General features: G+C 34.5%; 1 protein-coding gene across 1 annotated transcript in view; it reads right to left on the reverse strand.

Annotated features, from left to right (window-relative positions):
- The window catches only part of CDH8 (cadherin 8), a 526,134-nt gene that overhangs the window by 362,683 nt on the left and 146,988 nt on the right, over positions 1–16,463 (reverse strand). Inside the window, 1 exon segment of the mRNA XM_043985317.1 lies at positions 9,918–10,212. Within this exon segment, the coding sequence (XP_043841252.1) occupies positions 9,918–10,212 (295 nt within the window).

Raw genomic sequence — 16,463 nt, forward strand, 5'->3', positions numbered from 1 at the left:
ATTTTTGTATGCTTTGGTATGTTTCCGTCAGATACTTATGAATCTATCCCCCAATACCTAGACAATTGTTTTGCCCACAACATGGATATTCTCTCCCTACTCTTTGTCTAATATTTTTCTGTCTTTTGTTTCTTTAATGTCATTTGTACCTTCTTTATAAGAACATAGAAAGCGAGTTAACTAGTTAGATAGATGAATAGATCATGGATACATAGATTCATACTCAGATTATATGTATATATATATATTTATACAGATAGTTATATATATATAAAACTATATATATAGTTATATGGTTATACAAATTCTAAACACATCTAAAAGAACAGGATACCTGAAGTGTGAAAAACACTGTTACTTATTAATATAAAAAATAGGAAATTGAGAGGACATCCACAACTACCAATTTACATGTCTGTTTTCCTATCTATATCAAATTTTATGAGAGCCTTTTATAATGCATTTACATGACCTGTTATGTAGGTATCAACAGAAAAAATGAAGACTTTCACAAGTAGCGCTCCACAATAGATTACATCATGAAAAAAACAAAACTGATAATAACAAAATAGAAATTTCATGAAATGTGAGATATGACTTGTGATGTGTGTATATAGCAATATATATGCATATATTCATATGTGTTTTCATTAACATATGGGCATATATACACATATGTATTTGTGAATATATGCACATATTACACACCCATTTGATAGAGTAAAACACCACCTGAAAAATTTCTTTAAAAGTTTTGCCCAATCCATGAATCACATTTTTAAAGATGCATTAACAATAGGGATAGAGGTAACAAGGGCAGAAATAAAATTGCTTAATTATCATTTGAGCCAAAATAGCAGGTGAGGACTAAAATAGTGTTATGAATACATAGACATAGATATCGATGGGTCTTTTTTTCCTAATTTGGGGGGCATTTGTTTCTTGGGTAAGGTTTATCATGTATATTAATTCTCTTTGCTATTCTTTTGTCCCTGCCTATTCCATTTTATATCTCGTTTCATTTTTCCAGTTACTCTTAAAGTCTTTGAAACCATGAATTTTTGTTTGGTTGTTTGTTTTAGGTTCTATTTAGGCTACCTGTTTGTTAATTACTCTCTTCTTCTTAGTTTACCTACTTGTAATCTCTCACCCAAAGGCACTTCATTGTGTTTAGTGCTTTTGTCTGTTTATTCACAGCCTCAATTTCAGTTTCTGGGCTGTAACCTTGTACTTGGGTCAAACTTTGCTCCTTTACTTCTAGATAGTGTTTTCAGCATTTTTTGATCCATATACCAGTGCCTAATAGTAGGCCCTACCTTCTGAAAGCATTTTTTTTTTTTGTCTCCTCTCTTCCTATGCTTCAGGCTCAGACTGATCTAGGCCTGTCTCTGACAGCAATCTGAGATCAGGGACATTCCTGTTCTCTAACAGTACTTGGGGCCTTTCTTCTGTTTGGTTTTCAGGGCTGCTTTGCATTGAGATTGGACTGCTTTGTACTATGCCTTCCATCTATCTCTTAGTCTATGTGCAGGTTTTTTATAGGATTCTGTTTTTTTTGGGGTTTTTTTAATATGAGTTTTTGTTTTAGTTTTGTTTTTTAGTTCTGCATTAGATAGGGGAGCTTATAGATCATTTTCTTTGGTTTTCTTTCTTATTGAGGTGTTTGGGGGAAACTTGGCTCTTCTGAGGCTCACTATACCACCATCTTCTCACAGTCCTCCTCACTGGGTAACTGAGAAATTAATTTACTTGCCCTCAGACACATAACCAGAATATGTTGGAGGAAGAATTTGAACCTAGGTGTTTTGAACTCTGTGGCTACACCTCTATAAACTATGCTACTAATATAGTCATAGCACAAATAATATTCTTTTCTACATGTTGAATGCCTTATATGACACTTTATACAATAAGAGAAAGCCATGCTATTTCAGAAAAGATGAGTAGAAAAATGTAAATATGGTGAATAAGACCATATAGAAAGTTCTTCCTTGATCAATAAAAGTAGGACCTAAGAGTTCTTCTCCTGTGTTATATACACGAGGCTACTCTGTCTTCCTGTAAATCGCACCAGTGATCCATGCCTTTTGTGTGTCTCTTTCCATGTGTCTCTTCCCCATCTATCTCCCTCTGTCTCTGTGTCTCTATCTCTATCTTTGTTTTTGTTTGTTTGTTTTCTGTTGCTTGGCTGTTGTGTTTATTACAGGGTTGCTTTTAGTGTTTTTCTTTTGTTTTGTTTTGTTTTTTGTTTTATTTGGAATAGAGTTTTATTTTCCAAAATATATGTAAAAACAAGTTTTAACATCAATTTTAAAAAACTTTGTGTTCCAAGGGGCAGCTAGGTGGTACAGTGGATAGAGCACCGGCCCTGGAGTCAGGAGTACCTGGGTTCAAATCTGGCCTCAGACACTTAACACTTACTAGCTGTGTGACCCTGGGCAAGTCACTTAACCCGAATTGCCTCACTAAAAAAAACGAAACAAAACGAAACAAAAAAACCTTTGTGTTCCAACTTCTCTTCTTCCTTCCATTGCCCCCCCACCCCCACCCCCACCCCCCCGCGCACAAGAACTCAAGCAATTAAAAATAAGTTATCCATGAGTAGTCATGGAAAACATTCCCATATTAGCTAGTTGTGAGAGCAAATAGTAAAAAAAAAAAAACAAAACACATTTTTAATTTTTTTCTTTTCCTCTTTGCTTTTAGTTTTTAACATAAAATTAAAATGAGTAAAATTTAAATAAAATAAATAACTGAAGGAAATTCTAAATCTTAGTCAGAGCTTGGTGAAAATAAATTCTTTTTCTCCCATTCAAATTCATTGATTCCCAGAAATTTATCATTAGATGACTTGGTATCCCATGTATTCCAGGGTAAGAAACTATGCTTTAGATGAAGATAGGATCAACAAGTTCAGCAATTTCTTGGCTATATTTTCTCACTTTATTCAAAGGCTACATTTTTAAATGGACACAATATTGCTGAATAGAAGTAGTTGAGAGATGTCAATATGACATAACTTCTTTAGTTCCAAAACTAACTGTGAATTGACACTGACAGCCATTGTTAATATCATTGTCCTTAGTATAATAAAGATGCTGTCTAGGACTCATCCCTCAGCATTTCATCATTTTCATGATGGCAATGGGAATGTCAAAGTTCAGGACTAGAAAAAATTAAACAGCAATGGTCTTTAGTGATGGCTTTAGCAAATGCACATTAAAGCTAACAATCACCCAGAACTCTCTCATCCATTTCCTTAGCAGTAATTGGTTCAAGTAGCCTTTCAGTGACCCAACCAGAACATAAAAAATACTCAACGTTATATAGTTATTAGGGTAATGGCACTAAACTTGTATGTTTGAGAACTCAGAACTTAACCAACTCAACTCAATTCCATAAACATTAGTTAAGTTATGATGAATGATTTCTATTCTGACCAATGGAATTTGTCTTTTCTGAAGATTTTGGTTAGCATAGAATCCAAATAGAATATAGATTTGCTCTACATGGTAAGATGCTCTCAATGTTCCTATTATCTGGTAACACCACACTGATTATGTCAAGCTCCAAAACATTGTTGAGTCTCCTAAATGAAGTATGTAATTACTCAAACAGAGTTCAGCTTAATTATTACCACAGAAAAACCTAAGTGGATGAAGAATGCCTATTGAGCTAGAGGGACAACCCATAGAGCTGCTTCATTAGTCCATGTCCCTTGCACAGGCTCTGCACTTGATAATGAGCCTGGAACCAAATTTGAACAGTAGGAAAAGACTGGGTTAGAGTGCTTTTGTAGAAGTGTGAAGTGATTTTAATGATAACCAATTTTTCCCTGGAATAAAGGTGCATATTCCTAACTGACATTTTTTTTTCTGGTCACGCTGAATGTCTGTGAACTAACTACACACAAAGAAATTCTCCAAAGAAATAAAAGTATGTATCATACAAATGACAAATAAATGAAGGGGCTTCTAGTGGTGGGAGGAGTTTGCAACATATTCCCAACAAATAATTTTATAGGAAAAGCAACATAACATTTCATAAAAATGTCTGACTACCAAAGGCATATTTATCTAATAAGAGCAAGGGGTAACAGATGGAAAGCTCCCATGTTTCACTACTTTCCATCCAATGCCAAGAGATCTAGAGGAGAACAACCAGCACTTCTGTGATGGATTTATTGAGTGATGGATGGATGGTGACCTGCACTATTGAAGGAAGCACCCTCAAATTGATGTGATCATAGATCTATCAATTTTTTTTTCTAGGTACTTGGTATAAAACATGTTATATGACCCCAGGGATATAAAGATGGTAACTCAAGTATTGATGATGCTTTAAGTTTTTTCAGAGGTCTTACCTTCTAAGAACATTGAGAAGTAGGCATTAGAAGCATAATTTTCCGCATTTTGCAGATTATTAAACTGAGGCTCAGCTTCAAGAGTAAGGGAAAGTCTTGGTTTTTGTATTTGTATCTCTAGTACCTAATATGGTGTTCATGGTATTGACCAAGTGTTTAATAACTGATTTTTCATCCAACCATCCTTTCATTCATTCATTCACATGGTTAAAATGGGAGTCAAAATTCAAATTCCTGTCTAGCAGACTAGTCTTCTGTCCTTTACACTACACCAGCTCAATGAGAAAATATGGCAATGTCTCTGACCTCAGGGACCTTATAATCTAATGAGGAAAGAAGATTATAAGGTAAGGAAGCAAACTTTAAATACCAGCTTCATGACTCCTAATTTTATTGAGCTGAATCATTTTTTTACCCCTTTAATTTTCTTATGGGTTAGGTAGGGATTTTTTCCGTTTGTTTCTTTGGTTTATTTTTTTTTTATCCTAGTAACTAGAAAAAAATCAACATATGAAAAAAGATTCACATTACAACTATGTGACTGTATAATTAAAAAGTGATTAACATTTTAAACCTGTTCTTTTGGTGAAAGGAACTGCTATTTGGTTCAAAGATGCATATATCAGTTTCATTTGGAGTGACATGTAAATAATAAATCTGGGGAAGACATATTTGGAAAGTAAAACACAACCCTGCTATACCAGCCCCTTGCTCAACAATTAAATGCAAAGAAGACTGCACAAAATATTTTGTGCAATATTTCTATAAATGATAATGCTTCAACTTTCTTCCATGAAACTTGTGTCTCTCTAAAATCTTAAATGTATTTCTAAAGTACTTCAGTGTCCACTTAAGCACAGGTACATAGATATATGTATGGATGTACACAATATATATATATATATATATATATATATATATATATATATATATATATGCACATACAAGATATATATATATGCACATACAAGATAGATAGATATATATACATATATATATATATATATATATATATATCTTGTCCTGAGAATTTATAAACCTCTATCAAATGTTAGAAATCAGATTTATTTCAATTTAATATTGGCAATTTTTACAATTAGAATTATTCTTGGTTTTTTTGTGTAATGAAATGCATATGTATTCACTTGCCATTGCTAGGGCTTTTTAGATGCAGAAACTGGCATTTCTGAGAGGGGAAAAGAAGAAAAAATGAACAGTGAAGATGGGGAGAAGATGGAGAAGTAAGAAAAATGGAAGAGAAGAGAGGGGAAAATATGATAACTGCTGACATTTATCATATTCACCTTCATGAAAAAGTAAAGTATTAATTTATATTTATTTGAAAACTAGTGAATTATTTTTAATCCGCATTATCATGACTAGATATCAAATGTGATTGTGCAAGTGTTTATGCAAAAGTCTATAGAGAGAACCTGAAAAACTTTAATTCTTGTCCCTAGATTAAACTTCTCTAAAATTAAACATGTTTGAATTATGTTTCTGTTTACTTGCTTATTTGTTTAGCTTGTGTTTACAGTCTCAGGGATTGTTATGAAATGCAAAATTTCTGGAAAACAAAAAAAAATATCATTATTCTAGACAGATTGGAAAAGGGAAGAAAGTATTTAGGTAAAATTGCTTAAAGGGGCAGCTAGTTGGTACAGTGGATAGAGTACTGGGACTGAAGTCAGGAAGGCCTGAGTTCAGATTTGACTCAGATACTAGCAAGTTGTGTGACTCTGGGCAAATCCCTTAATGCTGTTTGCCTCAGTTTCCTCATCTGAAAAATGAACTGGAGAAGGAAATGGCAAACCCCTCCAATGTCTTTGCCAAGTAAACCTCGAGTCAGACAGAATTGAAACAGCAAAAATGTTGTTTATAAGATACTTTAATTTATTTATTCTTTTAACTATATTAAGTTATTGGGAAAAAAGTCACTGGGATAGAGAACTGGCTCTAGAGTCAGGAGGACCTGAGTTCAAATCTGGACTCAGAGACTTAATCCCAAATGCCTCCAAAAACAAAAGAACAAAGAAAGAAGAAAATAAAAAGAAGTGATCTAATAAGATGATGCAGGTGTCATATACCATTTTTCTTTCTTTGTTTTCAAAATCCTTTCCTGAGCATGAGAGTGCCTTAAAATTCACATAGGTCTTTCCTTTTCCATGCATATTTATTGCATATGTTCATTGGATACACCCAGAATTAGTTGGCTTTGAGCAAGTTTATAATTATATTATTAAAAACAGGTTTTCCAGAAAGATTTATATTTCAAAATACAACATAAAATGCTCTTTATACAACATGCACTTAAATCATGAGGGCCTGAAAAATACATTGAGACTAACAGTAGCTCCTGAAGCCTCAATTGGTAGCAAAGTGGTAAATTGGATTTAGAGCCTGAAGATTTGACTTCAACTCCGAGTTTTGCCATCTGCTACCCATGTAACTTTGAACAAGTCACTTAACTTTTCATGGTTTCCTCATCTGTTACAACAACAATTACAACAGCAACAGAATTGTAGTGTATGATCTCTAAGACCCTTGCCAGTTCTCAAATTAAATGGGATCACCATGCCAGCTGCCACTATTATGCCCTCCTTTCTGTCAGCATTGAGCTCCTTCTCTGGCTGCATTTTAATTTTGCTGTCAGCACCTATAGTCTATTTCACTCCACCCCTCAAAATTAATTGCCAGACCACAGAAGCTTCAGCTTTCTTATGTGCAAACTGAAACTTTATACTAAAGAACCAAAAAAATATCTAGAGATGGTAAAGACTTTTGGAAATTATCTATTCTAACCCTTATCTTATTCACAGAAACTGAGGCCCAAATAGGTAAAGGAAGCTGCTTTAGGTTTATATGTTGTTGTTGTTGTTGTTGTTGTTTTGTCCTTCCTTGTCAAAGAGGACAATGGCATTTGGGTGATGTCATGATTTGCAGTGAATTATATTTAAGTGAGGGAAGGCTGTGCAAGGTCACCAACCTCACTTTCTCCTACAGAGCCATATGGGTCCAGTGGCAAAATATATATCAGAATGACAGGAGATGGCTCCAGATGTTTAAGGTAGTTGGGGTTAAGTGACTTGTCCAAGATCACACAGCTAGTAGGTGGCTGAGGTGAGATTTATTTGGATAAGGTGGAAGTTATTTCCTGGGTAGAAAATGCCAGACTTTATAAGGGAGCTGTCCATAGCTGTAATTTGTTTGGAATTTTTTAAAAAGTAAGGGTTAGCACCAAATACTAGAGATATTGTTAGTTATAACATTATGCAAATTAAATTGGAAATGACACATACATACAAATACACATATGTGTATTTTTTTATGTTCTCAAACCTACTTGATAGCTGACTATTTGATTTAGATCTGACCTTACATTTAACTTGCCAGCTTTTCCTTTTGAATCTTGACCTCTTACTTTTGGTTCCATATTTGGGATACACCTCTTATCTCTGGGTTCTGTCAGGTGACAATCTTTTAAGAAGGAAGATTGTTGTCTCACCTGAATTGCTATCTCCTTCTTGTCTCTTGCTACCGGAACTATTACTGTTAACCCTGCCAAATACACCTGTCCAGTGAAGATTATTCTGCTAAGTTCTGTCCTGCTCTTTGGAGGGCTATTAGAAATAGCTTCCAAAGAAACATGTCCTTTGGTCTATATGGGAGAAGAATCAAGAGAAAAAACATCAAGGCCTCAAAGAGGACTAGGGTCCACTCAAACGTTTAGTTTATTCAGGTTTCCTGACTACAGCTACATTAAAAAAACCTGTCATGGGCTAATGTCATGTCTTTTTTTTTTACCTCAAATTTAAAATGAAAGTAGACCAAAAGGGAAACTTTATAATTCAACACAGATACACACACACATATACGTTTATATATACACACACACACACACATACGTATATGTATGTATATATACAAACACATGCATATAATATATAGAGGGAGAAAAATATGATTAGTACTAATTATGATGTAATTGTGTTCTTAGAATATTATATGCCATCAATGACCACTTCATATTTACAAGTCTAGGTTTCACAAATAGACTATAAGCATCTAGAGATTAAGGTTTATTTGTTATGTTTATTTTCCTTCCACCCTCTCAATGCCTAACCAGCAGCTGAGGCAATAGAAAATGAATAAATTATTGATTGCTTTTTAATTGATTGGTGAAATTCCAATGTATCACTTTGCCCATATCTCACTTTGACTCAAAAATCCTCAGGAACTTTCCATTTCTTATTTTTTTTTTACTTCTAAATATGATACATGTGATGTTATATTAAATGATTCCAAATTCCCTTTCCATTCTTCTTACATATGCCCACCCCCTTTGGTATTCTGTGTTTTAGTCACACTTCTTTATTCCATATCTATTCTTCCCCTGACTATTCCTACCTTTGTCTATTGAGGTTCCTCCCTTCAACATACAACTTTTATGCTTCTCCCATGATGACTTTCCTGAACCACTCAATGGGGAGGATTTGTCTCACTCTAAATTCATTATGTACCTTTCCTTTGCCCTTATTGCACATTCTTTCCTAGAACCTACACTGTTCCTTGAGGACAATGTCTATGTTGTATCATATCCATTTTTGTAACTCCATTAACTAACATGGGACTTTTCTGAATATATATATATATATATATATATTCATACACATACATACATGTATATATATATATATATAAACAGAAAAGTCCCTATATATATATATATATATTTTTTTTGTTGAGTCAAATTGAATCAAATACCTACTATTACTTTGTTACCCACACATTAAGGGGCTCTACTATACTTATGCTACTTCTTTGTTCTATATTGCATCTACTTGTCTTGTATTTTTAATATTATGAATTTTTTTGTTTCATTTTATTTTTTTTAATATTAAGGACTTTTAAAATCAACAGATCCCACTGTTATGTATTTAAAAGGATTCTCTTTAATTTTATTTTTGGAATCAAGTTGGCTTGCCATTTTGAAGCAAAGTTAAAATAATATGCAAGATGCTCACAGAGTAGTTTATCTAGTCACTGGCCTAAAGCCACTGTTAATTGACTAATCTACTTTGCTGTGTCTAGTCTCCAGCTCAGTCTCCTGTTTTTGGATTATGACAGTTCAGTGTAGACTTTTTCTCCAAGTGTGTAAGAGCTACATCTGCATGTGAAAATACACAAACAAATAATTAACTAGCAAGCAAATATCAATAGGATTAGCCTAGCATGTTGGAACAAATCTTGATAAATCCTCCGCAGTAACAATACTCTAACTAAAGCACCATGAGTAGAATATAAATTCAGCCTATTGAAGTATTGTTGTGTCAGGAAAGATAGTTTAATATAACTGTTAGTCAGTTTCTATTATTGGGGGACTAAAGCTATTGAGCTGCCAATGGAACTTGGGCCAAAAAAGGGAATTTGAAAATTCAAATTGGGAAGAAGACGGTAATACGTATCTTTTATTCATCAACAAACCCTCACTGATGCAAGAGGCTATTTTAAACAGTTACTTTTAATAGGTCTTTGTACCCCCATGTATACATACCCAAAATGGACATCTCTGGAACAGTAGCATGATATGGTCCATTAAGAAACTCTGGTGCATTGTCATTGATGTCTTGAACTTTAATAATGAATTCAGAAGGAGGCTCCAGAGGTTTGTTTGTATCCCAATCGACTGCTTGAGCTGTTAGAGTGTATTCAGCCTTTTCCTCACGGTCAAGTCTTTTTATAGCATGAATATCTCCTGTTATGTCATTGATCTGAAAGATAGTCCCAGCTCCATCTCCCGATAGAATGTACTTGATTTTTTTGCTTCCAGGATCCAAGTCAGTGTGGAGCTAAAATGACAAATTAGTATTTTGTTAGTGAGAAAGCCGCATCCTGCCTTGCTCTGAAGCATCTTAATCATGCATTTCTTCAGTTATCCTTTTTGTACTTTAATCTCAGTTCCAGTAATCCCTATCTCAGTTTACATGCACAAAGAGACCATGCATTTGTATGCATACTAATCAAAATGAAGTGTAATCATCAGCACCTAATGAGCCTGCCTATTTAAAAAGCAGTTTGTATATATATTTTTTTTCAAAAAATTCCCCCTAAATCTGAATGTCTTTTGAGCAGTAAGTATTCTATTGAAATAGTTGATTAGTTTACCTACTTAACTAGGTCACAGTTTCTCATATTTGTGTCTTTGATCTGACTTTTACCCATTCAGGCTTTTTTTACAATAACTTTCACTTGGGAAAGAGGAAGAAAGGCCACAGCCAAATATCCCACTGGGTATTATATAAAGCAAAAAGGTTCTTTCATAAACTATGTTAGTAATTGAAACCATTGCTCAAATACACATAACCAGTCCTTACAGATAAAATTTTCTTACCCTGGTATTTAAAACCTGAACTAGAAAAGAAACAAAAAAGTGTGTGGAAGCATCTAAAAGTTCAAAATACAACCTTCCTCAGGGTCATTTTTTAAAATTCCAAACAGGCTTTTTATTTATCTTTGTCATTTGAAATTTTGTTTAGGGCTTCATTAAATAAGAAGAAAGAGTTATCTAAATAACAAAGAAAAGCTCCAGATATATTCCAATGTACTTTATTTTGGATTTTTTTCCCCTTAAACTCAATCATCAGGTTATATCAAATATTTATGAAATCTTAAAATGTATTCTTTTCTTTTATTGTATTAAATTTATTAACAAGAACAAATATTGAAATGTTACTTTATCTTAATGAGTATGGGATTATAATTCATTTAATATGATATTAATCCTAATTTATGATCATTTTAATTTATGTACATATTTAACGTGTCCATTAGCATTTTTATTAAAAAGAGAATTTGAATAATATATCACTAATGGAGGGTTTCCATTCACCTACAAGACATTCCTATTACATAAAAATAGTTTAGGGTCTAGATTAATATACTGGCTGCCTCTTAGTAACAACTGAACAATTCAAATTGGTTTGGGATTAATTTGCATTTATCTTGGTGATACTAAAAAGGATGGACTATTGTCTTCAAATCTTTCAACAGTACCTGCCACTGTTCTGATTGCGAGATGTTCATTTTGAAACTCAATTTAGATCTTGAGTGCTATGATACCGAAAATCTCTCAATCAGAATTATGAAACTGAAGCCCTTGAAAGGTGATGCCTGTGAATAATTCTGTAGTACAACCATGTCAGAATAATGCCGTGTGTGCCATTTATTTTCCATGTCACAATATTTTAATTTGGAAGACTGTACAGTATAGTAGATAACTTTCAGCTTTTTGGACTAATATATTCGGGGGATGGGAAGAGAAGACAGGATACAGGAAGGTAAGGAAACAAATAATTTCAAATATAGTTTCTGTCATCTTGTGATCTGCAAATCCTTTTTTACCTTGAAAAATAAAACATTGAGCTTGAAAATACTGTGAAAGTTGCAGCAATGTTGTAATGATGATCAACTGTGAAAAACTTGGCTACTCTGATGGATACAATGATCCAAGGCAATTCCAGAGGATTCATGATGAAAAAAAAAAATAATGCTATCTACCTCCAGAGAGAAAATTGATGAACTCAGTGCAATTGAAGTATAATTATCTCAATTTATTTTTCTTTCTTTTTACTGAAATATAGCTAATATGGGAATTGGTTTTGCATGATTTCACATGGATAATTGATATCATATCAATTGCCTTCTAAGTGAGTGGGGGAGGAGTGGGAGGGAAGAAGAGAATTTAGAACTCAAAATTGAAATAAGAAAATAATACCAAAAATAAATAAATAATAAATTGATTTGTTTAAAAAAAAACAACTGTGAAAACTTTACAACAGCCTGAAAACACTGTCTACAAAATTTTCAAATTCATTTATTCATTTACTCACTTGTTTTTATTCCATAAATTAAAAATATAATTTTAAAAAGAGGCAGTGTGGTATAGTACCAGACATGGTATCGGGAAAACAGAATTTAAGTTAATATGATACACTGAATGGCACCCTAGTGGCCTGCCCAAAATATTTTCTAGCTCTGTGACTATATGCAATTCATTTAACCTCTTTAATCATCAGTGTTCTCATCCAGAAAATGAAAATAATAATACTTACAATTTATACCTCACAGAGTTGTTGTAAGACTCAAACAAGATAATGAAAGTAAGTTGTTGTTCAGTTGCTTTTCAGTTTTGTGACTCTTCGTGACCTATTTGGACTTTTGTTTTGTTTTTGTTTTTTTGGTAAAGACACTGGAGTGGTATGTAATTTTCTTCTCCAACTCATTTTGCGGGTGAGGAAAATGAGGCAAACATGGTTAAGTGATTTGCCCAGGGTCACACAGCTATTTGTGTATGTGTGTGTGTGTGGGGGGGGAGGTTATTATTGTGATGACATAATAAATAGCTTAGTATTTGTTTATCCAGTTTCATTCTAAAAAGAAAATTGTCTTCATGAAGTCTGTACTCTTGCCTAAGTGCCCTAGGTCCTACCTCTAGACACCCATTACTTACCACTATATACATGCTAATTGTTGCTTCTTTAAGTATGCTTCTCCATCTTTCTAGGTTTCCCCACTTTTAGCTTATGCACTTCCCCCATCCTCACCCAGACTGATCCCAAGGCTGCAAATTCATTTGCTCTTTGGTTACACAGTATCCTTGAATATCAAATTTTTAATTTTCATAAACCATCTTGGACCATCATGATTGAATTCCTTTACCACATATGCCCCAAGAATTGAAACATAAAGGAGGAACTTTTAAAAATACCCTGGGATAGAGTGGTTCTTTGTGTTAGCTGTGTTTATTATTATCATCATCATCATTTAAGGAATTATTTTTTTTCAATCTGGAATGTGATATTGTAACTCCCAGAATGTAAACTTCCACTGCTCAATTTGACTCTAACTTATAATTTTAGAAAGCTGCCAAGGAAGCTAAGAGGTTAATTAAGTTACCCATGGCCACACAACCTTTCTGGGCAAGCAGTACTTAAACCCAGGTCTTCCTGACTCTCAGCCTGGCTCTCTAAACATTGCATCAATGTTCTTTCCCTGTCATTGCTATCATTAACAATAAGAGGTAATATTTCTTTCTTTTTTTTTTTTTTTTAGTGAGGCAATTGGGGTTAAGTGACTTGCCCAGGGTCACACAGCTAGTAAATGTTAAGTGTCTGAGGCCGGATTTGAACTCAGGTACTCCTGATTCCAGGGCCGGTGCTCTATTCACTGTGCCACCTAGCTGCCCAGAGGTAATATTTCTTAAGTGTGTAATAATTTAGCATGTATCACTATAAGAATTGAAGGTTTGTAAAACACATTGTCTCATTACATATTATCTCGCTGGATCTTTGAAGTTGGTATCAATATCTCCAGTTTACAATTAAGGAAAGTAAGAACTAGAGAGATTGAAAGGATTGTCCAAAGTTCCACGAGACTTGGTCTTTGTTACTAGCAAGGAAGTGTCACAGGCAAGCTTTGAATGCATACCTCTCAACTCTTAGTACTGTGTTCTTTAGAATATGCTAAAAGTTCTTCTGCTGAAAAACTTAAAAAGCACTTCCTCTCTGAATTTGAGATACAGTTTGGAAAAGGATTGTTATCTTAATGGAAAGACAAGGAAACTGAGGTAAAGAGTGGTTGAATGACTTAGTGCTGGTACCACTTAGTGGCAAAGCCTGGGGTTGAATATGGTGCTCTTGATTCAAAGTCCACTAGTAATCAAGCAAAGCAGAAGAGAAAATCAACATCAGAACTTAAAATGTTCATAAGCAACTCTTAAGAACCAGGTGTGTTCAGTGTTGGCGAGTTATAAGGATGAAATTAGAGATACTGAAAAATGAAATATTGAAAAAAGGGAATAGTGCTCAATGTATAAAGTTGACTCAAATCCTGAAAAGTCCAATGTAAAGTTAATGTCTCAGCTTTTCAAAGACAGACAATGTTTTGATGTCCAGAGAGCTAAGAAAATGACTAAAATTTTCATAGGTTTTTTACACAGGGATCTCACTGCTAGACATACATCCCAAGAAGATAAAAAACAAAAAATGTTCCATATGCACCCAAACATTTATAGCAACTTTTTTCATTTAGTAAGAGAAAATTGAAAACAATGTAAATGATCATGGTGTAACAATTGGAATGATGCCACCTGCTGGAGACTTACTGTAGCAAAGCTCTGCCATGAGGAGAAGGCATCTGAGGGCAAGACATCTGGCTCTTCGGCATCAGGAAGTGATGTTTGCTTGTGGGAGGCAGAGGGGGAAAGTCTGGGGCTCTCGCTCTCTTTCATCAGGACTCAGGTAGACAAGGGAGCTAGAAATGTGCTTTCCCTTTAATAGATGAATCCAGGCCTTTCTCTTTCTTTTCACCAAATTCTTATTCTCCTTAATAAATGCTTAAAAGTCTAACTCTTGCTAAAGCTTATAATTTATTGGCGACCACTCATTAGATATTTTAGACAGACTAACTAGAATTTTGGCCCCTTATAATGGATTGGGAGACAGCTAAACAAATTGTGGCACATGAGAACTGAACTTGTAGTCAGGAACACCTAAGTTTGAAACTTTCTTTTGATACCTACTAGCTGAATGACCCTGGGAAAATCCCTTTAATACTCTTAGCCCCAGTTTCTTTATCTTTATCTATTTTTTTTTTTTTTTGGCAAGGCAATGAGGGTTAAGTGATTTGCCCAGAGTCACACAGCTAGTAAGTGTCAAGTGTCTGAAACCGGATTTGAACTCAAGTCCTCCTGAATCCAGGGCTGGTGCTTTATCCACTGCGCCACCTAGCTGCCCCCAGTTTCTTCATCTTTAAACTGGAGATAATAACAGCATAAACATCACCAGGTCATTGTGAAGATCAAATGCAGTCACGTGTAAAGCATTTTGTAAAGTTTAAAGTGTTTAATAAATCCTACTTATTATTTATTATCAATGTAATGGGCTATTGTAGGAAATAATGAATATATAGACTTCAGAGAAGAGGAAGCATATATGAAATACATTTGCTTATACAGTGAGGATTGAAGTAAGAAGGAACAAGAAAACAATATACACAATGGTACAAATAGAAAGGAAAAACAGAACAAACAACAGTAACATCCACAACAAACTTGGTCCTAAAAAAGAGCTGCTCTATAGGTGTGAAACCTTTCATATACTGTCAGCTTTTTCTCAGATTCTGGTTAGTTTGACTGAATTTCACTTTCTTCTCTTTCTATCTTTTCTTTCTCTCTCTTCAGTTTCTCTTCTAAAAGGTGGCTCTCTGGGTAGGTGAGAGGGAAAGGTATCTTTGGGAATGACAAAAGATGTCAGTTTTTGAAATTCATGCCCAAATTCTCCCAAAAATGTAATTAGCAAGAAGTAGGGCCTTATAGCAGAGGACTGAACTTTAAGGAATACTGATAGCAGTTATATTCTTTTAGCAGGTAAAAGCACAGAAGTAGTGCCTTGTTGTCAATACTCATCACTTTAAATAATCAACCAGGGTGGGGTTTTTTTTGTTTGTTTTTTTTTTTTTTGGGGGGGGGGCAATGAGTGTTAAGTGCCCTGCCCAGAGTCACACAGTTAGTAAGTGTCAAGTGTCTGAGATCGAACCTAAACTCAGGTCCTCCTGAATCCAGGGCCAGTGCTTCATCCACTGTGCCACCTAGCTGCCCCAACCAATGTGTTTTCTATCTCAGGCAGTCCCAACCTAGTTCAGCTCTTCTCCAAACTGGTCCTCCCTTTCAATCCCTTATAGAGCTTTCCCTCTCACAATATTTGCATTTCAAAATCTGAGGAATTCTTGAGGTTTTAAATCCCTCTCCTCTGACTGAATTTATCTTTACTAGTTGGTTTATGTAATCAATCATGGTTAGGCCCAAGGACATATTCCGTGTTGCTTCCTTCTCTGCTTCTTTGCTCTGCCATCCTTTCTAACAGGAATACTGCTTATAACTCTGGATTCACCCAATAATTTGTTGGATTCTCCCCTTTGCTCAAGACATGAAATGAAAAAGTTTTATTTACCTCTTTCCATCCTGGAGAGTCACCCTGGGGCCTAATAAATATACTAGCTTGGCCTCTGCTGGGAATCTATATGAGTCACTGCATTCAAATGG

Source organism: Dromiciops gliroides, chromosome 2, assembly GCF_019393635.1.
Source record: "Dromiciops gliroides isolate mDroGli1 chromosome 2, mDroGli1.pri, whole genome shotgun sequence".
NCBI lineage: Eukaryota > Metazoa > Chordata > Mammalia > Microbiotheria > Microbiotheriidae > Dromiciops > Dromiciops gliroides.